Source organism: Pantherophis guttatus, chromosome 2 (genome assembly GCF_059756535.1).
Source record: "Pantherophis guttatus breed Tessera chromosome 2, ASM5975653v1, whole genome shotgun sequence".
Classification (NCBI taxonomy): Eukaryota; Metazoa; Chordata; class Lepidosauria; order Squamata; family Colubridae; genus Pantherophis; species Pantherophis guttatus.
The window spans coordinates 58650174-58677888 of record NC_142064.1 but is presented as its reverse complement, the minus strand read 5'-3'; the positions used below and the strand labels follow the sequence as shown (position 1 = coordinate 58677888).

The 27715-nt window shown below is 40.7% G+C and overlaps 1 protein-coding gene and 1 long non-coding RNA gene across 6 annotated transcripts in view; one reads left to right on the top strand and one right to left on the bottom strand.

Annotated features, from left to right (window-relative positions):
• Positions 1-2222: 2222 nt before the first annotated feature.
• On the bottom strand, positions 2223-26479 carry NFIL3 (nuclear factor, interleukin 3 regulated). 5 transcript variants are annotated; one of them, XM_034410018.3, is made up of 2 exons: positions 25671-26479; positions 2223-4109 (listed from the first exon to the last, which is right to left on the bottom strand). In XM_034410018.3, exon 2 carries the CDS (start codon positions 3916-3918, stop codon positions 2530-2532), a length of 1389 nt encoding a protein of 462 aa, XP_034265909.1. In that variant the 5' UTR covers positions 3919-4109; positions 25671-26479; the 3' UTR covers positions 2223-2529. The 5 variants fall into 5 exon arrangements, with proteins under 5 accessions (XP_034265909.1, XP_034265913.1, XP_034265914.1 ...); XM_034410022.3 differs by lacking the exon at positions 25671-26479 and adding an exon at positions 25113-25393; XM_034410023.3 differs by lacking the exon at positions 25671-26479 and adding an exon at positions 24132-24492.
• LOC148115119 (uncharacterized) overlaps positions 25477-27715 on the top strand; it is a 93695-nt gene continuing 91456 nt past the window's right edge. The window contains exon 1 of the long non-coding RNA XR_015732205.1: positions 25477-25608. This is a non-coding gene — a long non-coding RNA (uncharacterized LOC148115119). The remainder of the gene's footprint in view (positions 25609-27715) is intronic.

Genomic DNA, 27715 nt, shown 5'->3' with positions numbered 1-27715 from the left:
ATAGAATACATTTCATGAGGCAGAGAACCTCATAGATATGAAGTGTGATGTTATCATGTACATCATCATTTGTGAGTGCTACAATGGAACACACGGTCTAATCTATTTTCTGTTACTGTAAAGTTTTTCAATATCTGTTTTGCAACATGCTGCATTTGTAACATATCCTCTGGGAAAAGGTTGAGATTAAGACATCAAAACAAATTGACAGTATCCAAATCAATACTTTGTTACACTAATTTGATTAGACAGTTTTTGATTGTTTCCTGGGTATCACAAGCCTGTGAGAAAAAAGGAAAATACAGTATTTCCCCATATCTGTACATATATCATTTTAGTTTTTATGTTTTCTAATATTAATTAAATATAAATTGATATGGGGGAAGGTCCAGCCCTACTTTGTGGAGTGCAGCAGGTCTCAGAATTATATCCACTCTTGTTCAGCATCTACATTAAGCCACTGGGTGAGGTCATCTGACAGTTTAGGTTGAAATATCATGAGTAGGTGAATGATACCCAAATTTACATCTCCAGCACATCCTGAATGATGTGGTAGAAATTTTGTCTTGGTGTCTGGAGATTGTGGGGGTCTTGAGTGTAGAACAACTATCTTCAGCTAAATCTTAGCAAGATCTAATGGGTTTTAGGACCCTATTGTTCCAGGGGCCTTCCATGTGATTGATTAGGCTGCACAAATTGTGGATTCTCCTGGATTTCCAGTTCCTTCTTGAAGATTGGGTGGAAGCCTTGACTAGGACCTTTAGAGTTACATGTTGTGCACCAATTGCCCCATTTCCAGACTGGTATAACCTGCTCATGAACACTCATGCCTTAATCACCTTTCATTTGGCATACTGCAATGTGCTCTACGTGGGCTGCCATTGAAGAATATTTGGAAGCTTCAGCTAGAGCAGGGGTGTCAAACTCATCCAGCCTGCGGGGTATTTAAATCTGGCCCAAGGGGCCGGCCTAGAAATATCAAAGGACCCGCCCACGGTACCTCTGCCAGGTCGTATTCAGCCAGGGGCTGCATACGACCCCTGCGCAGCCCATTTTAGGCCTCCCTGGCCTACTGCAGCATTCCGCGCAGCCTGTTTTTGACCACCAGTGCTGCTGGAGGCTGGGAGGCTGAAAACAAGGCGTGGAAGGGAGTGCACCCTGAGCCGCTTTTGGCCAGTAAAGTGCTGCAGGAGGCCGTTCAGGCCAAAAGCGGGCCCATGCCCTATTTTGGCTGGCAGGGTGTTGCAGGACGTGTCCATCCAGTGGTGGGTTGCCTCCGGTTCACACTGGTTCTATAGAACCGGTAGTAAAACCAGCGGGAGGCTCCGCCCACCAACCCTGACGTCACCAAAACACTTCTGCGCTGCGAACTGGTAGAAAAGGTAAGTAGAACCCATTCCTGTCTCCGTCCTGTTTTCCTACCTGCTCCCCACCCACCCCTCCGCCGGCCCACAGAAAACCATAATGCTGATCTGGCCCTCGAAGAAATCCAGTTTAACACCCCTGAGCTAGTGCAAAATGGAGCAGTTATGGGTGCCTATCTTTTAGAGCCCGGGATGCTTCTGCTCTGTATTGTTTGTCAGTATGCTTTCAGGTTACAGCAGGATTGTCTCTTCCTGGTTGTATCTACCTGTTCAGTTGGACCAAAAAGAAGATGCATGTTCCAGGTACCGTCTACTAGTGAGTGTCATCTGGCAGGACCCAAGCTTTCTTGTCAGGACATCCACCCTAGACATCAGACTTGCCCTGATTCTGCTTACAGTTTGTAATGCCTTAAAACCTGATTTTATTATTGAAACTGGGGCCCGAGATGTAATCATATCTGCATCATGTGCTAATTGTTGGTGGTGGTTGGTTTTTCTCAGCTTATCTTGCTTTTAAGTATTATGAAATGGACAGCCATAATAAAATAAATATTAATGCACCATATTAGTCTAAAATGCAAGGGGCATAAGTCAGAAAAAAATTATTTTCTTTCCTAAGTGATTTTGTTTTCTGATTTGTCCATTAGATATTCTCATATCTAATTACCAATTGTCTCTCAGCACCTGTTTTTTTTTTTTACATGCAACTTGGCATGCAAAACAAGGATAAGAAGTGATGGGGAAAGGAATGACACCCTATAATGAAAATATTGTAAGAAAATTGAGATATGTCTCCAGACATGACTGTGGTGAACTTAAAAAAAAAATCCTGATTGAAAGTGATTTGACAGTTTACAGTTTGTGCTTGTCACCAATTTTTTATTGGAACTGGCAACTTCCACACTTTATAGTAACAGAATGACAGAAAAATAATGTTCACTATATATACAGCATGTACACAGGCATCTTCACCATACACGAGGCTAGTGATCTTGACAATCTCATCTCCACAGTCATCTGTGCACAAAAAGACATCATCCATCAGACATTATGTGAACATTACAGTGAAATGACATTCCAAGTCCAGTGAAAATTCAGCGTAATACAAAACATACCAACCTACTGCAAATGACATCCTTTAAAATAATAATTACTCAGTAGTCATTTAGCTAGAGTCTGAAGCAGAGATGTGTTGTGTAGTTATAAGTCTCTTAAGGGAAGCAACCTCTGCAGACAAATTTGCTATGCCCCGTTTCAAGTACAAGTTTTCTGTCTCAGAGACTTTGTAGGAATTGTCTTTAACATCAAGCCCTGTGGTTTTGCAGTCACTCTGAGTTTTTTCAGTGAGTTCTTTTTGATGGTGCCAGTGTTCTGGTTTCAGAGACCAGTCTTGGATATTAGTCACTTGAATTGAGAAAGGAGTGTGAGTATTGTGTGTTAAATTTTGTGCATTATTCTTTTCAAGTTCAAAATGTCTTTTAGATGACATATCAATAGGTGACAGTCGTTTTTGTGTGGCATCATATTCATTATCCAACATTTCCACTTTGATTTGCATGGCCTTTGCCTTAATTCTCAGTTTATGAGGAAGTGCAGAAGAGCTTACCTCTGGAACTTTAACTATGGCATTAGTATTTTTAAGTTCAACAGGAGAATGGATTGGACCTTTAGGAACCTGCTGCTCATCTTCTCCATCTGATGACTTTCCCACAACACCCTCATCAGTTTCTGAAGTCCTTGGAGAATTGCTGGAGGACCTGTTTGCTTGCAACAGTGGAGGGGAATGTGAATAGCCATTAAAATGGCTTCCAATGAAGCCTGGATATATTGAAGTTGTAAAGGACCCTCTTTCATCCCGTGAATCTCTTGTATAGTTTTCTAATTCCATAGGTTCTTGCTTTATGAGTTGGAATTTATTATCAGTATTTCTGCTATTGTTTTGTGTGGGGCTTGCTTGAGTGTGCTCTATTGATGACACTTCAGATACATCAGATAAAGAGCTTTGTGGTGAGTGCTTAATGACAGATATGCAACTACTGCTTACAATAGTTGGCTCATGTTCATCAATGAAAGTGTTAATACTTGATTTGGAATTCTGGTATTCTTGAAAATAAACAACTGTTGAATTGTTGAGCTTCTGAATCTCTTGGGCATATGCAGAAGAGCTTATTAAACCAAACTTTAACTTCAGTGAAAGTAACTCAGCTTTTAAAGTGGCATTTTCTTCTCCCAGTGCAATTAGCTTGTTCTCCAAGACAAGATCGTTCAGTCGCCGTTTTTCCCTAGACCTTTTGGCAGCTTCATTATTTTTACGCCGTTTTTCCCAGTACATAGCATCTTTCTTTTCATCTGGAATGAATTCCCGCTTTCTCCTGCATGCTGAAGCCTTGTTTTTTGTAACAGCTCCTTCTGCAAGTAACATTTCATCACCAGTAGCTAAGTCATCCGATACATCAGTCAGTGTAGAATTAAGAGCCATAATTTTGTCCATGTTGCCACTTGTATCAGCAGATGCCTGTTCTGTTTTAATGGACTGCATTTTTCTTAGCTGCATCAGAAACAAGTTTCAGTAAATATGTAAATAATATGATAAAGTAACCTTTCAGGGCCTTTTGTAGAACTAGAATAATTAGATATATACAGTGATTTTAATTCCATAAGTATTATTCTGTTTTTTCCATAGTCTCAGGCATCTTGGTGAAATGTTCCTCTGAGCTGATCCATCTGAGAAGCTTCTTTAAAAATCTGTGGCATATAAAAGAATAATAATTGTTTAGTTACTAATTTTCAGTCTCTCTCTTTTTTTAAAAAAGAAAGCATTTGCAACACTTTTAATTGTATTATGCATTTATCCTTTATTTATCATTTACACAATATTTACGCTCCCTCATAAACTGATTCAGTGGCTAACTATAATGCATAAGTACACAATCCAGTAAAAACCACAATACCCTCAGACCAACATAACATACCGGTAGCTAAAAAAAATTCTGCCCAGTCACTAAAAACTTAAATGCCTGCTTAAAAAGGAAAGTCTTCTCAGGGCAGCTTTTTTTAATAATTTTTTGTGTGTGCTTAATGCACATATAAAGGGCAGCTCTTTGACTACACAGTTGGATCTACCACCTTGACTTTTTTAACACCCACCCACCTAAACTCACAGATCCCCCTTATATTGAAGCAACTAAAGAGAAGGTCTTCCTTCCGATCATGTCCCTTTTGCTTCTCACAGTGACAAAATCTTGAGGAAGTCCTCTCTTGGTATTTTTACATCATTTACATTTTATAAAAGAGAATTATTTTAGTAAAGTGATCCCTAACATAAACTGGCAATGTGCTGACCAGAGCTTTGTATTCATTTACTGATTAGGCAAATGTATAGGGCTGCCCAACTCATACATGGTGACTCCAAGTAGCTTACAACATTAAAAACCCACTATCTAAAAACCCTCCCCTCCCCCATCCCATCCCTATTTACAGATAGTGCCTTACACATTACATGATCTGTCATGTACATAGAGTGCAGATCAGCTATTAATAACTACATGTTTAAAAACACAACTAATTGAAAGACATCGTTAAAACCTCATTAATAAACACAAACAGCATCTACCTAACAAACTAGCTTAATCATTATTCCTACAACTAAATGAAATCTACTTGTCTAAATATATAAATAGAACCATAAATATATTTATTGTGTTGAACAATTTTTAGAAATCCAATAAACCATCAATACCAAGGAGACATACTGCTTGCATTTCTCAGAAGGAATTAAAATCAAACATATCTACACACGTATATATTAAGCAGAGTGGGCAACATTTTCTGTCCAGATGCTACAACTCACTCCATTCTGGAGGATTTCAGGAACATTTCTGTTTGACATGAATAGAAAGAGCAGGCACAAATTTTCAAACCCTGCAGATTTTGGAAGCTGTGTTCTACTGCTTCCAAAATGCCGTACCTCAAAAACATTTCCAATGGCCATCCCGCCCACGCCCACAGTTTATGATCTTTTTGCCAAGAAACAGCATTTAGTTCTGATTTCTGGCAAAAGCAAACCTCAAAGCAAACACTGGGTTCACCAATGATTGATTCAGTATACTTCTGAGTTATCCGTCAAACTAATAAAATTTTAGATGGTCCTTCCATAACCCAAATTAGGTCTGAAATTGCCATCACTAAGCAAAGCGCTCGTTAGGTGAAATATCTGAATACATCACTGAGCAACAGCAGTTCCAGTAGTCTGGTTGCAGTCATTAGGTGAGGACCATGCCACCATTAGGCAACATAGCCTACCTGCTTCCCTCCTAGCCATCCCTGGCTGACCATTGTCCAGCTGACCTTTGTGGCCAGCCGCTATAAATTCTTTGGAGTGGTAGCCACAATAAATTTAATTTATTACTCCATAACAGCAGTAGTCATATAAAGCAGTCATATACATTTTATCATATAAACCAGGGGTCAGCAAACTGCGGCTCTGGAGCCTCATGTGGCTCTTTCACCTCTCTGCTGCGGCTCCCTGACACTCAAAATATGTCACAACCACCAATGTGCGACACCCGCCGGCACATGATTTATTGAGCTTTTCAACCCACAGTAGGCCAACCATGGATAAATCCAAGAAAAGAAAAGTTTCAGAAGAAAACAGGATGTTTAATTCAATTACATATACTAGTTTTGTGGCCACTCAAGAAATAGTCAGGCACGAGAAAGGTTTTGTGGCTCCCAGTGTTTTCTTTTCTGTGGGAAACAGGTCCAAATGGCTCTTTGAGTGTTCATTTTACACTATTCTAGAAAAAAATAAACATATACATTTTACTGCTGATAATTCATTGATCTATGTTTGAAGCACAGAAATAATGATGTAGTTGCTTTCTAATTAATTCTAACCGAGTGGAGTAGGTGATAAATAATGCTTTATAAAGTCAAGGAAATTAGGAAATGCAGGCATATGTCTCTTATGTTTGCTTACATCTTGATTTCTCTCTTTAGTAATTGCTAAATCTTTTCTCAATCATTTTAGCAAATGATTGCTATAAATTACCCAATTTCTGATACCCAATTTACCCAATTACCCAATTTTCTGCTAGATCATCAATATAGCTCAAACACTTTTCACCTGGAGATGGAAGCTTCCTTTGCGTGCCAATGGGCCAGTTAAGTGGGACACAATTTTGCTGCTTCCAAGCCCTCCATCTGTGCTCAAAACACTTTTCACCCTAAGACTGGAAACTTCTGGGGGCCATGATCTTGCACGACTTCAGGCATCCATCCGCTTTTGCAGAGAATGGGTGTCTGAAGTCCCACGATATCAGGGCACCCAGAAGCTTCCAGTCTGTGCAGGAAAAGTGTTTGGACACCAACGGGAGGCTTGAAGCAAAGCGATTTTTCTGCCCCAAACCTCCCATCGGCATGCAAACGCTTTTCCGTGCCAAGATTGGAAGCCTTTGGAGGAGTCTCAGAGATTGCCTGCTATTCCAGAAGTGGCAGACAGGTTCGGTGAGTCAAACAATCCGGGCAGGGCCCACTCGTCCTGCTCTCCCTCTGTTCTCACCGCTGTTGTGACCTAGGCCCAAGTAGTTATAACCAGACACAATCAGTCCTAAACAAACATATTTTATTAGAACAGCTGAGAATTACTTCATTCTCAGCTTAATCCAAATTAAATCCAAAACAAATTCTTCATAAACAGTCCTTCGGCCTTATCACCAACCTTTGTCTAACTTTGGCACCCTGTTTTTCTTGGCAAAAGTTCAGAAGCAAGAGATGCTGACAAGAAACAAATGTAGCAACATTGCTTTCCTACAAAGATCCCAAGAGCCGTTGCTGCTCTTTTAAGCCTTCTGGGAGGCACCAATCATCTCCTGGCCTTAGTCTCGAATTGTCCTTTTTGCTTTAGCTGCTCTTGTCTTCTGGCAGCTCTTCGCATGTACGTACTAGGAACAGGCTCCTCCTGTTCCTCTGCTCTCTGCTATCCACCTCTGGAGGCTCCGGAGTCTGCGCATCACTCCCAGATGGCCCTGGCCCCATCTCTGCCTCCGACGCAGAGCTCTCATCTGAGCCTTCCCCTAACTCCAGGACTGGCCCATTGTCCTCCCCAGCCTCCTCACTGTCTGACTCCGCTGCCAGCTCTGCAGGCTGCTGGTGGACCACAACAACCGCTTGCTGAGAGCAGGCAAAGAAACAGAGAGGCTGGAGAGGAGACAGGTCACTAGATCTTCAAAATGCCTGCTTGTGGAGATCGGGGGGAGGGGGGCAATAGGCAGGATGAATGTTGCAGTGTTTCTGCGGTCATTCTAAGAGTGAACGACTGCCGTAGTGCTCCAACATTTGTAACCTCAGGACTGTGTCATAAATACTTGGGGTCGGTTATGTTGCAATTTTGAACGGTTGCACTACAAGGATGAAGAAAACACTACAAGGATGAAGCTATATTAAAACAGAAACACCAGTATCCTTGATTAATAAAGCAATATCAATTACACCAAAGTTTAAACATGTTTTCAGCATCACTTACACAAAAATAAGGTTGGTGCTTGCTTTATCTTTAGTACTATACATACAGCATTTCACAGAATTGAGGCCATGGCAGAATAGGCCTTTTTCCTCATTGGTTATTCTTGATATGGATGAATTCGTTGAAGCACTCTGACCTCATGTTTTTAAAGCCTTATAGGCTAACATCAAAATCCTAATCTTAGTTCATTGGAAAATTAACAGCAAGTATAGCTATTTCAACAGAGAGGGTGAGGCATTATACACAACAGCCTAGCTGGTGGTGCTTCCAAGGACAACAGTATATACCAATATATACTGTATTTTTAGCATTCAATAAAGCAATAGCACTTAGACTTATATACTGCTTTACAGTGCTTTATAGCCTTCTCTAAGTGGTTTACAGAGTCAGCATATTGCTCCTAACAATTTGGGTCCTCATTTTACCCACCTCGGAAGGATGGAAGGCTGAGTCAACCTTGAGCCTGGTGAGATTTGAACTGCCAAATTGCAGTCAGCAGTCAGCCAGCAGAAGTAGCCTGCCATACTGCACTCTATCCACTGCATCACCATGGCTCCTATGGCCTGTTATTCATCCCATTCCAATGCAAATAATGATTCAATGTCATAGCACTAGAGGTATGGAATAGTTAGTAATTTAGAATGAACACAATCTAATAAGAATCATTATGCTAATAAAGAAACATGTATTTCACTTCTTTCAAAAACTGAAGTTCCTTTTTATTACAGTAAATGAATAAAATTGAACTGAATGAAGGAAATGGTAAACAAAGTACCATTTCCTCTGACAATATGAAAAGCAGTCTTGTGGTTAAAATAAGATAAATCTTCTGGTAACAAATTCAATATTTACAATAACCACAAAGTTAAAGTGGGTTTTTTTTCTCACATTGTGTCTTTACAAAGAGTTACTATTTAAAAATCTACTAAAACACTGCAAGATTCCATTAGCTTTATACGTGTCTATACTGTATAGTTTGCTATGGCACAATATCAAAGTCAAACCTTGGATCTCTTTCAATTTCTTTGTTTATATGTCAGCTAGAACTTCATCTGTTGATAACAGCAAATCAAGTCAATTTTTACTACTGCTATTTATAATGTAATTGTAAAATATGATATGTGTGTATATATACATAAATTAGTGAACTGTAATTCCATCAATTACTTTATTTCAAATTCTATAATTTCTTCTATGGTTAATTTCACAGTTGTTTGTTTATTTATGCAATTTATCTACTACCTCAATCCTCATTGACCTTGTGAGTAGTTCAGATATTAAGATAGAAATAAGAATAAAGTCTACATTTAAAAACTTAGATAACAAGGTTAAACCCTACATGGCATGGGCCCAGGAAACTTGCAGGACCACCTCCTACCGGCCTCCCACCGCCCAGTGCATTCACATAGAGCTGCCTTCTTCCGGGTGCCGTCGGCCAGACAATGTTGGCTGGCAACCCCCAGGATGAGGGCATTCTCTGTGACCGCACCGACCCTCTGGAATGGGTTACCCACCGAGCTCCGGACGGCTCCCGATCTCCGCACTTTCCGCACTGTCCTGAAGACATGGCTGTTCCAGCAAACTCCCTGATCAACTACGAGGTTTTAATTTTGGGGATTTTAATTTTCATATTGGTTTTAGGTGTTATTGTTGTTGTCTTATTTGTGTGAGCCGCCCTGAGTCCTTCAGGAGAAGGGCGGCATATAAATTTTAATAATAAAATAAATAAAATAAATAAAAGTAACTACACTCAATCTATGGTCAATCCCCAAATGCCTTCCAGAACAAACCAACTTTTTATTACCCAATTATAAATGCTACCTTGCATTTCTTGAAATATCTTTTTAAATACAATGAATTACTAAAAATTGTTTACAGCATTTAACAGCATTACATTTAACAATGTAATAATCAGCAACAACTAGTTTAATATTGAAAAGGGCAACATGAAAACCAAATAAGTTCATAATGCTTCATCCCTACTTTTTAACTATTCCATACTTAAAAATGATACGGCTTCTGTTGTCTTCAAAAACACAATTTCTGAAAGACTCCTATTCAGCCTGACTGGGCCTTCAAGATAAATTATCTTTGGTTAAGAGGCAATGAAGGGGAATGTTATGCAATTTACTATTTTTATCCTCTACACCTGGAGTTTGCATCATAATAATGAAACTCAGATATTCATTTGCAGAAGGACAAAAGGAGGCCTATGAAACAACAGAGTTGATAGTATTCAACTAAATCTATGCAAAAAGACTAAAAGCTGTATTTACCTGGTTTGGCCATTAACTACATTAACCCTCACTGTTGAAATGAACAGAGGCATCATATTTTTAGTCAAACCAATTATTTACCACTGTGATATAATATAATCTCTGAGGGAGAAGGGTTGTTCAAAAGTATGAAATATAAACAAATATAAATTTGCAATGATACAACTGCAGTTGATCATCAAACTGCCTGGCTTTCTTTGTCTAGCTTGAGTCTAAAGCACACAATGATATTTTCTGTTACTTTCTAATTAAAGATTTATAGACTAGAATAGATATTATTCTAAAACAACAATCAGAGTGTTAAAAGACCAACATTGTCAGATAAATACCTAGAATGTTTCTATTAACTTTGCAACCTTTAGTCATTAACGTGTAAGGCATACAGGATGCTCAGTCATGGGGCAAACTACATACATACAGTAGTTAGTTCTAAACATAACAAGTTTCAGCTAAAGGGCTTGTCGAATTCTTGGTATTTTTAATAGCAAGTTTTACTGTTGAAGGACAATGTTGTATGCATATATTTAATTATATTACTTTTACACTTGAATTAATAATTATTCAGCTTTTACAACACATTTTTCATTGTTCTCAACTTATAAAAAACAAAAGTTTCAAGAATTGTTCCTAGGCATAAACATTATTTATATTTAGAATCAGAGCTATAAGTAAATCACAATCTCGTTTAAAATAAAATTAAATTTCTACCATTCTAGATCAATCCATCTATTTTAATAGTTAGTTAGTTTATTTGATTTGTATACCGCCCTACTCCCGAAGGACTCAGGGCGGTGAACAGCCAAGCAATAAAATACATAAATACACAAAATTTAAAACCAGATAAAATCAAATTAAATCATTTTGGCCCAGACAGATTAAAACACCCCAATAATTTAAAAACAGATTAAAATTTACATATTAAAAGAGGGAGGAGATTAGGCCAAGCCCGCTTGATGGAATAAAAAAGTCTTCACAGCGCGACGGAAGGTGCGCAGATCCGGAATCCTCCGTATCTCTGGGGGGAGCTCATTCCAGACGGTAGGTGCCCCCACAGAGAAGGCTCTCCCCCTAGGGGTCACCAGCCGACACTGTTTGGCTGACGGCACCCGGAGGAGTCCCTCTCTATGAGAGCGTACTGGCCGGTGGGAGGCTATTGGTGGTAGTAGGCGGTCCCGTAGATAACCAGGTCCTAAGCCATGGAGCGCTTTGAAGGTGGTAACCAAAACCTTGAAGCGCACCCGGAAGACCACCGGGAGCTAGTGCAGCTGGCGCAGGAGAGGTGTCACATGGGAGCGCCATGACGCTCCCATTACCACCCGCGCGGCCGCACTCTGCGCCAGTTGGAGCCTCCGGGTGCTCCTCAAGGGGAGCCCCATGTAGAGAGCATTACAATAGTCCAGGCGGGAGGTGATGAGGGCATGAGTGACCGTGCGTAACGAGTCCCGATCCAGAAAGGGACGCAACTGGCGAATCAGGCGAACCTGATAAAAAATCCTCCCGGTCACGGCCGTCAGGTGCTCTTCTAAAGACAGCCGTGAATCCAGGAGGACGCCCAAGTTGCGAGCCCTCTCAGTGGGGGCCAGTGATTCGCCCCCAATAGTCAGTGATGGCGTCAACTGACTATATCGGGACGTCGGAAACCACAGCCACTCGGTCTTGGATGGGTTGAGCCTGAGCCTGTTCCTCCCCATCCAGATCCGTACGGCCTCCAGGCATAATAGACACTGAATAAAGCAAATACCTAAAACAATCATGTTATCAACTGTTTTGGTTATTGGCTCTGAATCAGAATCTAAATCTGAGTTTGATTTTTTTTTAAAAAAACAAAACTTGAGTTGCGATCCTATTTGGGAATAAACAATTTTAAACGTAATGGGTCTGATTTCTATATAGGTTTCTGCTGTTAATCTCAGTTGATTATCTGTAAAATGAAATTATGGCCATGTCTGCATTTAACATTTATGTTCTTCTATGCTTTTTTTGCCAGCTTGACTTAAAACAGCTTAAGAAAACCCTGCCTCAACTGAGATACTTTGGCAACAACTTGCAAGTTATTCAGTCCAGATAGTAGACTATCACATGTCTTGCTGGATATATTTATATAGCTGTGTTAAATTAAATTTATATAGAGAAGGAAAGCATCAAAATACTTCTGTCCACAGGCAAGTATATAAATTAGCAAAAAAAACCCAAAACCCTAAGCCCCTGATGGTGAATCTATGGCACGGGTGCCACAGGTGGCGCACGGAACCATATCAGTGGGCACGGGAGCGTTTCCGTAGCTCAGCTCCAGCACGCATGCGTGCGCCGGCCAGCTGATTATTGGGCCTTCCGGTCCCACCAGAAATTGGGAAATGGGCTGTTTCCGGCCTCTGGGGGGATGGGGAAGGCCATTTTCGTCCTTCCCAGGCTTCTAGAAAGCTTCTGAAGCCCGGGGAGGGTGAAAAACGGGCCTACCGGGCCCACTGTGACATTGCGTGCTAAAAGTGGTGGGGGAGCGCGGGGGTCGCATTGAATTATGGGTGTGGGCACGCATGTGGGTGACCTCTCAGTGCTCCCCCTGCTTTTGGCACGTGATGGCAAAAAGGTTAGCCATCACTGTCCTAAACAAACCCTAAGATTGACTACTGCAACGCTCTCTACATGGGGCTGCCCCTGAAGACCACTCAAAGACTTCAGCTGGTACAGAATGCGGCCACGCGGGTAGTGATGGGAGTGTCCCGACACTCTCATGTTACACCCCTCCTGCGCAACCTGCATTGGTTACCGGTTGCCCTCCGTTACCTATAAAGCCCTACATGGCTTAGGACCAGGGTATTTGGCGGACCTTCTGCGGCCAGCAACAGCTCCCCATCACCCGGTGCGTTCCCACAGAGAGGGCTTACTTGGGGTGCCGTTGGCCAGACAGTGTCGGCTGGCGACCCCTAGGAAGCGGGCCTTCTCTGTGGGCGCACGTACCCTATGGAATCAGCTCCCTCTGGAGCTCCGGATGGCCCCCGACCTTTGCTCTTTCTGCCACAAACTAAAAACGTGGCTATTTCGCCTGGCCGTCCTGGACTGATGGGGATTTTTTAAATGGATTTTAATTGATTTTAGGGATTTTATGTGTAACTTTTGACCCGGAGTTTTTGTTTTATTTTTCTGTTTTATTGTTGTGAGCCGCCCTGAGTCCTCTCGGAGAAAGGGCGGCATATAAATCTAAACAAAAAAATAAATGAACAATACAACTGTTTTCTGCTGTCTTATTTTTAATGTCTTTCAGACCTACCCTTACCATGAGTTATTTGATAGCAAAACAATTATATATCTTGTTTTATAAATAAAAGATTGCTGATTGGAAACCCAAAATAAACATGAAATGTTAATCTTATTATCACTCAATGTTGACAAGGCATCCATGGGGAGAGGGGAGTCAGAATGCAAAAGAGCAGGTATAATATTGTGATGCTAGCCTTGCCGCTATTGTATGTGTGTACCATATTGGCACATGTACAAAAGGGATAAGGCTTAGTTTGTAATACTGCACCTGCCAGAATGGAGTTTTACTCATCCTTTACCAGTTACCACTGTTTCAATTATCTGCTATTGAAAACATACCACTCTCATCTCAAATAAATCTGAAATGAAATCCCAACTTTATGACTTCACAAAAGATGGAAGGATAGATGGAAAGTAGACAATTTTCTCTTCCATACCCAATCTTCCATATGTTCTCTATGAACTTTCATTGGGGCCTATAGAGCAGGGGTGTCAAACTCAAGCCCATGGGCTGGATCCAGCCTGCGGGGTGCTTAAATCCGGCCTGTGGGGCTGGCCTAGAAATATCAAAGGACCGGCCCACGGTGCCTCTGCCAGCCAAAACGGCCGCATGCCCCCCCAGCCCATTTTCGGCCTCCTGAAGCACTCTGCCGGCCAAAAATGGGCTGCACGTTTTTGGTCGGCAGAGGCAGCCAAAAATGGGCCACAAGGGGGTCTCGGGAGGCCTCTGCATGGCCTGTTTTTGATCAGCAGTGTGTTGTTGGAAGCAAGGGAGGCTGAAAATGGGCCACGCGGGGGCCTCCACGTGGCCCATTTTTGGCCAGCAGAGTGCTGCTGGAGGCAGAGGAGGTCAAAATTCCTTGTGATGTTCTGAAAGGCCCTCAAGATCTGGTTATGTTATCAGTTCTGTGGCTCTGAAGGTGACTTGTCTAGATGGCTCCACTGTTGAGGAGAGTTTTTAAAATTCTTTCTTAACTGTGGTTTGTATTTATTACTGACTTTTATATTTACTCTTTTTATATTTTTGTTTTTATCTATTGTGGTGCCACTCTTTGATGTGATGGGTGACTATATAAATTTTATAATAAATACATACATTTATAAGATGAAGAGCCATGTTTTTGTGAGATGGACGATCATATGAATATAAATAAATTAGGCTGCTATGAAATAAAATTACTACAACTTACATTATCAAGGAGGAAAAAAAACTATTTCCAGTCTTTAAAAAGTGTCATGCAATTTTGCAGTGCATTATTTCTGTTTTACTCAAATAGATAGCTAAAATCTATTCTACTACTTAACTGTTAAGAGTTCTCCTCAAAAGTAACTAACACAAATTATAATGCTGCAACTCAATAACCAGGTTTTCTGGGAGTATGCACCACCTAATTCAATTAAAGTTATGTTTTAGTAATGGGATTGGACTGAAGGTTGTCATTTCACCGGTCTACCCTATGGCATCAGCAGCATTTATCTTCAAGATAAATATCTTGAAGATATCTTCTCCTTCAAGATAATTCCTTTCCAATCTGCTTTGAAATGTTGAATAAACCTCCATCATGGATTTAAGCCACTGTATAAGTACAATGAAAAGTCTTGTTGGTATGAATGGTAGCATGCTTGATTAATACTGGGCACAGCCAATGTTACACTGGCAGCTAAAGTTAGTAAGTTCACTTTTGATTTTTTCTTCTTCTTCAATTGAAAGATCTTCAGCTTATATTGTAATTCTGTATATAGGAACAGATTCTATTCAGGTTTTTTTTTAAAAAAAATCCCCGAGTAGAAATGTATAAGATTGTGCTAACTATATACATACAGAAGCTATGCATTAATTTAGAAAACTCCATCATAATTATTCTAAAGTGAATGTAGAAGGATTAGATGTCAGATCTTTAAAAACAAAAGAAAAAGAAAAGGAACACAAATACATCACTATGTAAAGTTCAGTATTTTCTTAAAAGGCAATTTTATATAATTTATGGAATTAGGGTTAGAATAAATAATATTATTTACTTTACACATGTATAAATCTTAGTGTTTTTCTGTTATTTTCCAATATTCATAATTATTTAACTATACATAGAATTTTATAAAATATCCTTTACAAAATTTTATAAAATGTTCAATAATAAACATTTTTCTATTTGCCTCCTCATCCCAAGAATAGGCAAAAGGATAATAAGAGTTCTGAAGCTGATCAATCAATACATTTTATTACATTACACTAACAGTGAGTATTTGATTTGTTTAAATACATTTGTCAAGACTATGATTACAAAACTATATCAGACATTTATTTCATAATTTCAGTTGATTCTATGGTTACATAAAAGTACCAACTGGTAAATGATTTATAGAAGTACTAATAAATGATATATACAAGTTGGTGAATGATAATCGCTCTTAATTAAATGGTAAGGGTGCTCTTGAGTTGAACTTGATCTTTGGTGACTGCAAGTATGAAGTTTTATTGGCCTTGTTACAAAAATAGTTTGCCTGTAATTTTTCCAGGATGCATTTCCAGATTCTCAGTCTAACTAGTGGCTTTGGAATTTCCAAGTAGTTCTCAGCCCAATTACTAAACAGGCCCAACTTGCTTACCTTCCAAGATCTGGCATAACTCAAACAATTACATTGCTCCCAGTGTTGCTATATACAAAGCTGAACGTCTTCCTTACTGAACACATAAACATGGTTTATGACAAGCCTGTCATACTGAGGCGTCTATTTTTTGTTCAATTTAAATACTTGTAAGGTAATTCTTTTTTGAGAACTTCCTATAACAAAAAGCTCTATTATTACTACTTTTTATTTATTTTACTAATCACACCTATATAAGCCACCTGTCTCTGTAAAAGCAACTTATTACCTCGCAAAAAAAAATGCATATCTTTTTTACAACTTAAAATAATGCAATCCTCTGAAGGCTATTTTGGTTGTTGCTAACACAAATCAGCATTTTTTCAATCATCTACTGATCTGAACTATAAAATGGAATAAGGTAAGTGGTAAATCTGGCTGATTCAATATTATTTCTAGTCAAAGTTAATTTGGATCTATTTGGGATGACCTACAAAATGCATCTTCCAGTTTCAAGACATCAGCTTTATGAATTTTTGTGAGAACAGCAATGTCTCTAAGCAAAAATCTTAATTTCTTCATATTAATGATGTTAATTTGTGATAACAATACAGTGGGAAAAACATATTTAACAATATTCAATACTGAATAATAAGAGTAAAACGCACAAAAGTTACTAATGAAAGCCATTAAAACAAAACTTCAGGAAGCCATGCTATCCTACACTGTATACAGTTTGCTATTTATGGGAAACAATGAATTTAGATAACACTTGTAGCTCTGAAAAAGCAAATAATTATTTACAATAAATGAAAAACTTTTTCTAATGGTACATGCTTTTAAATAGACTGAAACTGATTGAGCTTGTATGAAAAGAATTCATGTCCGAGTCAATTTAAAAGTTATTTTAGCATAGATGAGACATACATCCTAACAGAAATCACACAAAAGTTTACACATTATTAGTCTCAGCAGTATGAGTCACATTTTGGCATGCTTGCTTTTCTTTGTCATGGTAGAGATTAAAGTTCTGTCCAGATATGGAAAGTAAGTCTGATTACAGATCACAGTGAGAAAAAAATGATAAAGTAACATCATCTATATGGTTATTACTTAAAATTTCCAGAAATAATAATCTTATGCAGCTTGAGGCTATAGAGACTTTAAAAACTCTACATTAAGTAAGAATGTATTCCAGTTTTAATTACAATGAACTTCTAGCATGAAAACTCCTTTAATTTAAATAATACTGTAAAACTGTATATAAAGGTCAGATCAACTGTCTGTTACATAATAGCTATGCTAAGTATTAGCATAAATATATTGTCAATTTGGTCAATTACCAATACCACAACAGTTTAGAAAAAGAAAATTTGTGACTTTATATTAATGCTTATAAAAAGCATATGTATGTGTATGTGTGTGTGCGTGTGTCTTTTAGATATTCTGAGTTTGAATAAATATAATTTCATGAGCTAGCACGTAGCATGCCAAATGTGTCTGCCAAACAAGATTTAAATTGATAGAAGAGAATATTTGTAACTGCAGGGTCCTTGGTACTCTCTGAGTTTAGTTGTTTTCTTGTACACGTTTCACTACCAAACTAGATAATATTATCAATGCTAGTTTTCTGTGCAATTTATTGGAGATGTGTATCAGACACTGGTAGGTAGGATATCCTGTCTTAGGCATTTGTGCAAGAATAGTTGTTCCTTGGTGGAAGTGTGCCTACACACAGATATCTCTGATTTTTCTAATACTGATGACGTTACCTAGTTTGGTAATGAAATATCTGCAAGAAAACAACTGAGCTCAGAGAGCACCAAGGAACCCTCAAGGTTTAAATTGATTGAAAACCATTTTGAATTTTGCTATAAACCCACAGGGCTGGTCTCTCATAAAAGGTTGTATATCCTAGCAAGATAATCTACAAGAATCTGTTGTGCTTATGAGTCACATCTGTTGCTTAACAATATGTAATAACCCTAAAACAAAGCATTTTTATGTTCAGAATATTGCATCACTCTGTTGTTATAATATCCAGAGATCAAGAAAATAATGTAACAAGGTACCATCCGGGAAAATGATATTATTGCATAAATGAAGTTTGCACAATCTTTAGCAGAATTAGCCCAGTTTGCAACAAACGAAAGATATATGTTTTGTTTCAAGATACAAGCAACTGAAAGTGATTGATATCTTGTACAGATTGTACATTAACTGCTAGCACTGTTTTTCTCCACAGCCCAACATAAACAGCAAAAAGCAACAGTAGTCTCACATTACTCATAGGGAGAGAGTAAACACAAAAACTATTGCTTCAAAAAATAAATTCCAATAGAAAACTGAATCTGTAAGAACAAATAAAAATTGTAAAAACCAATCCCTGGAAGAATAAATGGTTAAAACATTTAGTAATTAAAACTGAAAAGGTAGAATAACTATTGGGAAAGCTGTTAATGAATTAGTCAACTTATGAAATTCACTATCACTTTGAACAATAATTTGTCGCTCTCTAACCTGGGATTGAAGTTTTTCCTTTCAGTTATGCATTATTGCCTGGTAATTTTCTTACGCACATGTGCTATGTAAAAAAAATTATCAGGGCAGAATATATAATAGAATGTTTCAGGCTTGCAAATAATAGTTTTTATTTATTTACACCTAATTTTTATAACTACTGATCCCTTGAGGAAAATAAATATTTACAATCAAATTTCACCGATCAGATGCTGTAACCAAATATACGGTTGTTATGCAGAGGAAGTCCCTAGAATCTCCTGGATACCTTCTGTTAGGGCATTCCCTCACTATATGCTGGATAGTCTGTCGAGGGGCCCCGCAATCACATTGTACTGAGGATGTCTTTCCCCATTTATACAGGGAGTCAGCATACACCCCATGAGTTGTTCTAATTCTATTATATGTCACCCATACGTGTCGGGGTAGGCTAAATCCTGGAGGTATACTACTAGGACTGATATGCTCGGAGACATCTTGGGGGGAACAGCTATTCCACGCCTCCATCCACTTTTGTGTGGTTTTCTGATGATCGGCCATCAACTTACGCGCTGTCAAGATTGGTGGATTTCTTGACTTTAATCGGCATCTTAAGAGATCAGGAATGTATCCATGTATGGGTAGAAAGGAATCTTACTATACTCCCGAATGAGAGCTTCTTGTTGTCGTAAGTGCGGGGGGAGTATGTGACTAAGAACTGGTAACCAGTAACTAGGTGTAGATTTTATGCACCCAGTAATTAGCCTCATCGTATGGTTAAGTTGAACATCAATAAGTCCTGTATGTGAGCTGTTTATCCATACAGGTGCACAGTATTCCGCTGCAGAGTAGCAAAGCCCGAGGGCTGCACATCGGAGAGTTGGGGCTGAAGCTCCCAAACTGATCTCCAAACTCGACATTAAACTTTGAAATGTTATTTCTGTTTTCCTTTTAGGTTTTCTTACTGCTTTTTTATTGTTTTAATTGTTTTTAACCTGTAAAAATGAAGTGTTTTAATAATGTGTGTCACCAACCATACGCTAAATAAATAAATAAATAAATAAATAAATAACCAAATGTACCAGTAATTATAAGTTCATTTTTTAAAAGAGACAGAACTTCAGACTAGCAGCAGAACCCCTGAAATAGAGAAGTGGGTTCAGATATATTCTGATTAATTCTTTAATAGAATTGGTAGGAATCTTGAGATTCTCAGCAACAGTAAACAATAGCTTTGTTCTATAAAGGAAAAGAAGTTAAAACTTTGTATGCTTTTCAGCTCAGAGAAAAAGATGTTAAAGAATTAGTCAAACCTTTCCCCAACATAATGTGTTCTCAATATTCCTCCAAATGTATTGTGGTATACTTCCCATTATTACAGCCACTTTGATTGAGAGTTATAATATTTGCAATATAATGCATTTGAAAGGCAACAGGTTGTAGAAGATTGAAATATATGTGCTACCATTAAGTTCTACATCAATATTTCTAGCTAATATCAAAGAGGTGTGTGCGCGTGTGTATAGTGTTACAGAAGTAGATAACAGGACTATAACTAGTTCATGAATTGTTTCAGAAATTCATTATTGTAGAATACAAATGTAAAATAAAGCTAAATAGTCTGAGTAAACCCCATTGACTTAAATATAGTTAAGCATATTGAACAAATCCTCAGAAATACCATGATGCTTATGCATATCAGTAAATCAATTGTATCAGTATTTTAAATTATGATTTAAACTTGAAAGAAATTATTTTACTAAAGATGAAACTAGTGTAATGCAACTATTTTTATAACTTGCACTGCTAGGTTTTTATGTTTTAATGATATATCTCCCTGTTTCTGTTTTGTTTTGTATTGGAGAGTTATATTTATTTTAATGCCTAAAATCTGACATTATGAAATATGGTGTTGAACTATTTTAATTAAATAAATTTTCTATGGGGCTTAATTGATTTAATCTCTCTACAAAATACATGGACACATTCTTCACATTCAACTTCAGTGTAATTATTCTCACTTTAAACTTTCAAATCCAAAGTCCTTTAGTTCAATTTGCTATTTAATCTTATGTTATGTTGCTACACTACCATACACTTTATACATTGTCCCAAACAAACCATGTCAATCACCAAGTCAGCCAACTGATTTTGCTGACTCAATGCAGTACAATAGCATTTATTTTTTCCTCTCCATATGTGGGACTACAATTGCCATCTGCTAACCATTTTAGGCAGTAGTGGGGTTTACTTCATGTAGATGTATGTAGGATTATGCAGTCAGTTATGACTAAGAAGTATATTTAACTGCATAACCTATTTGATAAGCATGACCCATAGTGCTAGATAGGTCAATGATTAAGATTTGTCTATACATATTTTCTCAAGTGATAGTACAGTAGGATGACCAATTCCATCTGATATTCCTTTGGGTTGATTCTAAATTACGTAATAAAGAGAGAACTATAATTTTGTACCTATTATCTCAGTGGAAACAAAAAATAAATGAAAAATAAATATTATGATGAATTCCTATGATTGGAAAATGTTCAAAAAGCAGTGATTAGGATGTGTACTGCCATTTATCTGTCCAAGTCTATACAGATCGAAAAGAATTGCTCATGTGCTCTCCCTCCACCCAAAGTATTTATGGCACATTTGGGCCCTAAGCTCTCTTTATTTAAGGTCATGGTATTTTTTTCTGAACTGCTTTTGTAAGAGCCCATGAGCATTAATTATAAGCCAAAGCTTTCTTGCTCCAAGAGAAGGAAACCCATCGACCCGTGTGCTCCCACAGAGAGGGCTCCTCGGGGTGCCATCAGCCAAACAGTGCAGGCTGGTGACCCCCAGGGGGAGGGCCTTCTCTGTGGGGGCACCTACCCTCTGGAATCAGTTGCCCCCAGAGATAAGGAGAATCCATGACCCTCAGTGCCTTCCGCCGTGCCCTTAAAACTTTCTTTTTCCAGCAAGCCAGGCTGGCCTAATTTTTTAAGTGTTTTTAATTGTTTTGTTTATCGTTTTTAATTAATGGGGCCAAATTTATTTATATCTTTTAGCTGTATTTTAATATTTGTATTTGATGTTTTTACTTGGCTGTTCACCGCCCTGAGTCCTCAGGGAGAAGGGCGGTATACAAATTCAAAATAAAACAAAATAAAAATAAATAAATAACTGTGAAAGTTCTATATTTTTGTACATATTTGAAGTCCAACCTATATGAGAGTTTATTCTACTATATTTTTGTTTACATGATTTATATAGCGACCAATCTCACTTTTATGTGACTTTAGGCAGTGTACTATAAAACAAAATACATAAAATCTACAATATAACAAAAATCAAAAATAGAAAACATAGCATAATCTAACTAATCATTCACACAACCAAGAGATGGGCTCTAACCCATGCCCAGAGCCGCAGGCCTGGTCACAAAGTCAAGTTTTCAGGCCTTATGAAAGACTAACAGGGCTAGAACAAGTCTTGGGGAATGATGTTCCAAAGGGCATGTGCCATGCAGAAAAGGTTCTCCCTCTGGGCCCTGCCAGCTGACATTTCCTAGCCAACAGTGCCCACAGAGCATGCCAGATCAAGTAGGGCAGATAGGAACAATTGGAGAGACAGCAATTCTTTGAACAATTTATATACAAACATTAACCACAATACTGAGAAATCTACATTTTTACAATTCCAAAACATTGAAAAAGTTTGCCCTAAAAGCTTAATTAACATTATATCTAGATTGACTCACACTTGTACAATCAAGTGTACATGTGAAGATACCTTCTCAATTCCAATGATCAGTGGATCAGCTAAAACATATCAAAGACAAATAACTCCCTTTCTGGAATATGCAATATCTACCATAGCAGCACTAACAAGATCTTGGAAAACTGGAAAATTCAATGTTAAAAAATTGCCAGAAACCCATATAAGATGATCCAGGAAATCTGATTAGCAGAATGATAGCTAATCCAAATTTCCTGGAGTGTAGCATCACCATCCAGCAAATAGGACTTGTGATCCCACAAATTTTGGCAAGAAGAAACTGATGTATAAAATAGCTTGATCTACTTCTGAACAAAAATAAACTACTGTAGCTGGCAAACCTTATTTTCCTTGTAGATAATATTAGGAGGAAGGCAACAATTAACTCATGATTAACAAAAGAAAAATAATCCTAGCATGTTTGTACAGCCTGCACCTGGAAAGGACAGAACAAGTAACTAAGGTTGGTGGTGATTTATTCTATTTTGGAAACGTCAGTTGTACTATCTTTTCATCACTGACCAGGCAATGGATATCCCAGGCTTTATTAATCCCTGCTTCGCCTCATCGAAAAAGACGTAGCCCGGCCCACCCTTCACCCAAATTATTTCCACAAACTTCTCCAAACGTGAAGATTTCCAAATGTATTGGACTTGAGGCAAGTCGGCTGAGTGCCTGGGCGACATTCCGGCAAGCTAGGCACAAAGGGACAGGGTCCCTCAGGCCGGCTGGGGAGGGAAAGCGCGCGCTCTCGGCTGGCTTAACCCAGTTCCATTTCCAAGGCAAGAAAGAGCCGGGAGAGAGAGGCAGGGAGGAGCTCTCCGCCCGCCCTCTCCCGCCCTGCCTCCCATCCCCGCGTTGAACAGCGCGAGTACACACACTACGTGACTGGAGACGCATCCCTCCCTCCGGCCAGCTTGTTCTCCTCTCGCTCCGTCAGTACAAAACAACTGCTATCCTGCTTTATTTACTCCTGCCCGAGCCAGCCGGGCTTGCGCTCTCCTCTCCCCCTCCCCGCCTTCCCCTCGCTGGAGCGCTGCCTGCCGCCTTTCCCGCCCCCCCGCCCCCTCCGCAGAACAAAGGAATGCGAGGCGCCGAGGCAGCGCCCTCCAGCCAGCCCCTTCCAGCGCGCGCTTCTCGCCCAGTCATAACAACCAACGCCTATGGGCTGCTGCGAGTCCTCCGGCTCCCTCTCCAGTCGCCGCCGTCGCCCTCCGCCCCGGGGACGCTCGCCCGGGCACCCTTTCCGGCACCCAGGAAGAGGCCCCAGTCCAGCGCCGCGCCACTCCTCCTTTCTTCAGTAGCCCGCATGGCGAGGCCAGAGCGGACACGAATGACCAGAGCAGCCTCGTTTTAAAAAACCGGAGAGAAAGCTTGTGAATGTCGGCGACGCCTCCTCGTCCCCTTAACTCGCGCGCGCGCTAGAAGAGCCAGCAGGAACATTTAAAAAGGTTGTTAACATTTGATTCCACGCCCCCGCCCTCAGAACATTTCAGGGTTCGTAAAGAATGGGCCGTTTTCAGTGTAATCGTTGCAAAAAGTCGGGAACCCTCCCACCCCCCCCACCGCCGCCAAGGAAAAACTGGAGGGAGATTGTGCGAGAGCATCTTACGTTGCGCTTTGCACGGCAGGCTTCTGACCAAGTGACATAGATCACAGGAGGCTGAAGCTAACGGCTGCCCCCTCATCTCCCATGTCAGCACGGTCTCGTTTCTTCAATACAAGCTGCAGGGGGCAATGAGATACGAGACACTCACTTTTCCCGAAACACGTAATGATCTCCTAATAGGTCTGTTTCTGTCAGGGGGGGTTGGCGGGGGGTGGGTGGCTGGGAGATCATGCACGAAAACCGACACCTACCAAACCACTTGATGTCTGTGCGAGATGCCTTCCTAAAAATACCAGCCTTATCAGAACGTCTCCGAAGGCGTGGAGTTCAAAACGCGAGCAAATGTCCTTGAACGCCTATTTGCACAGCTCTGGAGAAAAGACCAGAAATAGCCCAGGAAGCTACAATTGCTTCAATGTGATGGAGCTAAATATAGTCGTGCGCAATTCTCATTTTAAGGGACGTGGCACATATTCAACAAGCCGAGTTGTCGCTCCATTTAACCACCGGTCTACTTTTCCAGAGGGGCGAGGCGGGACTTGGGGATGGGGTAGGGGGGAAAGAATTTGGACATCTCTTAGTTTAACGCTTTCTTTTAAAAAAAAAACAAAAAATTGGGTGAATTGCTGTAGTTTCTTCGCGGGAAGGTTTATAAAATCACGTAATTAGCTTCCCAACCTCGCTGCCAGCAAATTTTGTGGTTACATAATGCAACGTTTCCAGGAACGATCAAAGATTCAGGCATTGCCTGAAAACCAGTTGCCAACAGAGAGCAAACGGCAGCAAATACACACAGCAGCTTTAAAAAGAAGCGCCTGGAAGAGAACAATTTGTTACGTGTATATTCCTTTTATAGTTATTTTAAATTGAATTCTGGAACGTAAGGACTTTTCTTTTAAAAGGATTCTCGAGGATCACAGTGGACACCTACTTGAAAGTTTCTGTATCATTTCTTAAACACATTTACTATAAAACATCCAGAAGAGATGAAATGTGTAACGAGACTCAGAATTCCACAGCGCTAAGCGAAAATTCTCCAAACACTGCACGTTCTCGCCCTATATTAGCGCTTGCCAATAGTTCACCCTGGACGGATTATGCAATGTATGAAATAACAAGTCGCACCAACCTCCCCCCCTGGCTGTTTAAGACATTCATACAGTTAAAACGTGCGCCTAGAAAAGAAGTCCAATAAAACAGAGGCAGCTTTTGCAGAGAGGCATTTTTCTTACCATCCCCGACATCGCCGAATTGCTATTCATTCGCATTCAATTCTTTCACTAGCCCTATTCAAACAAGGAGCCTTCTTCTCCAGCTCTGCCGGGATTGCTCAGTATCAGCCGGCCTCAAGCTTGCCTAACCTCTTCGCTCCTCCAAACCACCCATTTATCTCATACAAGAGCTACATTGCGCAACAAGACCGCCACGGAGGAAGAACAAGCGATAAAGCCCCCAGGGCCAGAAAGCCACGCTCCAGGTCGGAGAGCGTGAACCCAGGGACGCATGCAACCATTTAAAGGCGGCGAAGTCCCGCGCTGGCATGCCAAAGGCTGTTTAAAAAAAAAAAAAAAAGTTGTACGACAGCCATCGAGACAGATGCGCACAAAGCGGCGCTGGCCATTGCCTTACAGATAACGACAGGCACGTGTACAGCCCGAGGTAGGCTGGAAGGTCTAAGGACGCGAAGTGTCCCAATGAAATAAGAAGACTGGCTCGTAGGGAAATACGGTAAGTGCACTCCCAGAGAAGGTTTTAGTGATAGGTAGGTAGGTAGGTAGGTAGGTAAGTACCTGCACATCTATATTTTAGCGATCTCCTTTAACGCGGTGGGACAGCCTGTCCGTCACTCCAGAAGCTCCTTCAGGCATCTGCCCGCGTTCTTCAGAAGTTGCCTCTTTGGGAGGCGAGCGGGCTGACTCAGTGCTCAGGCGCTGGAGCTGGAAAGGCTCAGGGGAGACTTTCTGGAAGACCCCTGATCAATGGGAGCGCCGCTGCCTCTGCTGGAAGCAGTCAGAAGCAGTTCCCGGGTGAGGTGGAGGAGGAGGAGGAGGAGGGAGCGCGAGCGAGCGAGCGAGTACGTCAGGGAGCGGTAACTGGGTCTTCTTGCCGACTCCGCGAACGCCGCCGCCGCCGCTGCTAGAGAGAGATCTGTGTTAGTAGGTCAATACTGTACGCTCTTCACAACGCACAAATTCTCCTGCCAGCCTTTGCAATGACGGGCGGCTGCGTGGTGCCAATCAGAGCTCGGCGCTTCTCGGGGAGCAGCCAATGGAGGCCTCCCGCAGGGAAGTGACAAGGGCAGGACCAGACTTGAATCGAAGCCCGCTTCCCTCCCCCCCCCACCCTCCCTCACCACCACGCCTCCCCTTCCCTCCCTTTTACACTTTCTCCGCCCTGTTGGAGCGGTGTGTGTGGGGTACAGTAAGAAGATGTATGCGCTTGGATATTGCATAACTCGGCGGAGCGGAGGGGGCCGAAGGAGGAAGAAAGGGAAGGCAGCTGACATTTACGTAATTGCCCAATGGTGAGCCAGAGAGACCGGGGCCGAGGCGGAGAGGGAGCCTCCCTCTTTCTTCCCTGCTCCCAGACTGTTCAAAAAGACGCCGGGCGGTGTGTAGTCCTGTTGTAGACCTTACATCACAGGGAGGCGCGGGGGGTGGGGGTGGGGGAAGAGGTTGGAATGGGAGCTGAAAATATCCCAGGCGGCCGCTCCCGCCTCTCTGGTCTCGCTCCCGCCTCCAAATGCGGGCGGAGAATAATACACTGTGGTGCTGTTGTGCGTCTTCCTCTGCTACATAACCACGCAGCTCTCATTCTCTCTCTCTCTCTCTCTCTCTCACACACACACACACACACACACACAAAACGCACGCGGCGTCGGCATTTATGGAAGGTGGAAATGCGTGTGTAAAAGAAAGGGTTTGTATTTTCAGACCTTGAAGGTGGAGGGAAAGCTGAGTGTGCAGGAAACTAGCTTAACGCGACGCGAGTGGGAAGCTTGTTTGCAATGGGCAATCGCGGAGCGTGGGTGGGTATGGCGGTCGAGGCAGCCTGGGTGTGTCTTTCGTGTAAGAGAACCTGGTCGGTTTCGCATCCTGGGGATTCTAAGTTTGCCTCCGAACAGGACTAGATAGAAACAAGAATGAGATGAGAGCTCATTTGTGTCGGATTCACACACACACACACACACACACACACACACACACACACACACACACACACACACAGTGTCACCCAGCAGAAATAAAGTGCCATGTAGTCCTCGATTTACGACCGCAATTGAGCCGCAAATTTCTGTTAAGTGAGACATTTAAGTGAGGTTTGCCCCATTTTACGACCTTTCTTGCCCCAGTTGTTAAGTGAATCACTGCACTGCTTCTCCACTGACTTTGCTTGATAGGAGTTCGCAAAAAGTGATCACATGATCCTGGGACACAGCAACAGTCATACATATGACCCAGTTGCCAAGCGTCTGAATTTTGATCACATGATCATGGGGATGCTGGAAAGGTCAATGACTGTGAAAAACGGCCATAAGTCACATTTTCCAGTGATGTTGTAACTTTGAACAGTCACTAAACAAACTGTTGTTAGTTGAGGACTATCTGTATTATTAACATTATTGTTATTATTGCAAAAGTTTCTCACTATCTCAAATGATAACACGATTCAACACTTAAATGAGACGGATTGTATATTATGTGTCCGCTAAATAGATCTTTTAATGCCACTTTGGAGAATTGTATTGCCTACATTTTCTCAATTAACCTGCTGCCCAGTCAGGATGTCAGTGTAATCAATACTCTTCCAGTGAATTATATTCACTCTGGTTACC

Bases quoted from the DNA above. Each gene is read 5' to 3' on its own strand.
- NFIL3 (XM_034410018.3), bottom strand. From the start codon at position 3,918: ATGCAGCTAAGAAAAATGCAGTCCATTAAAACAGAACAGGCATCTGCT.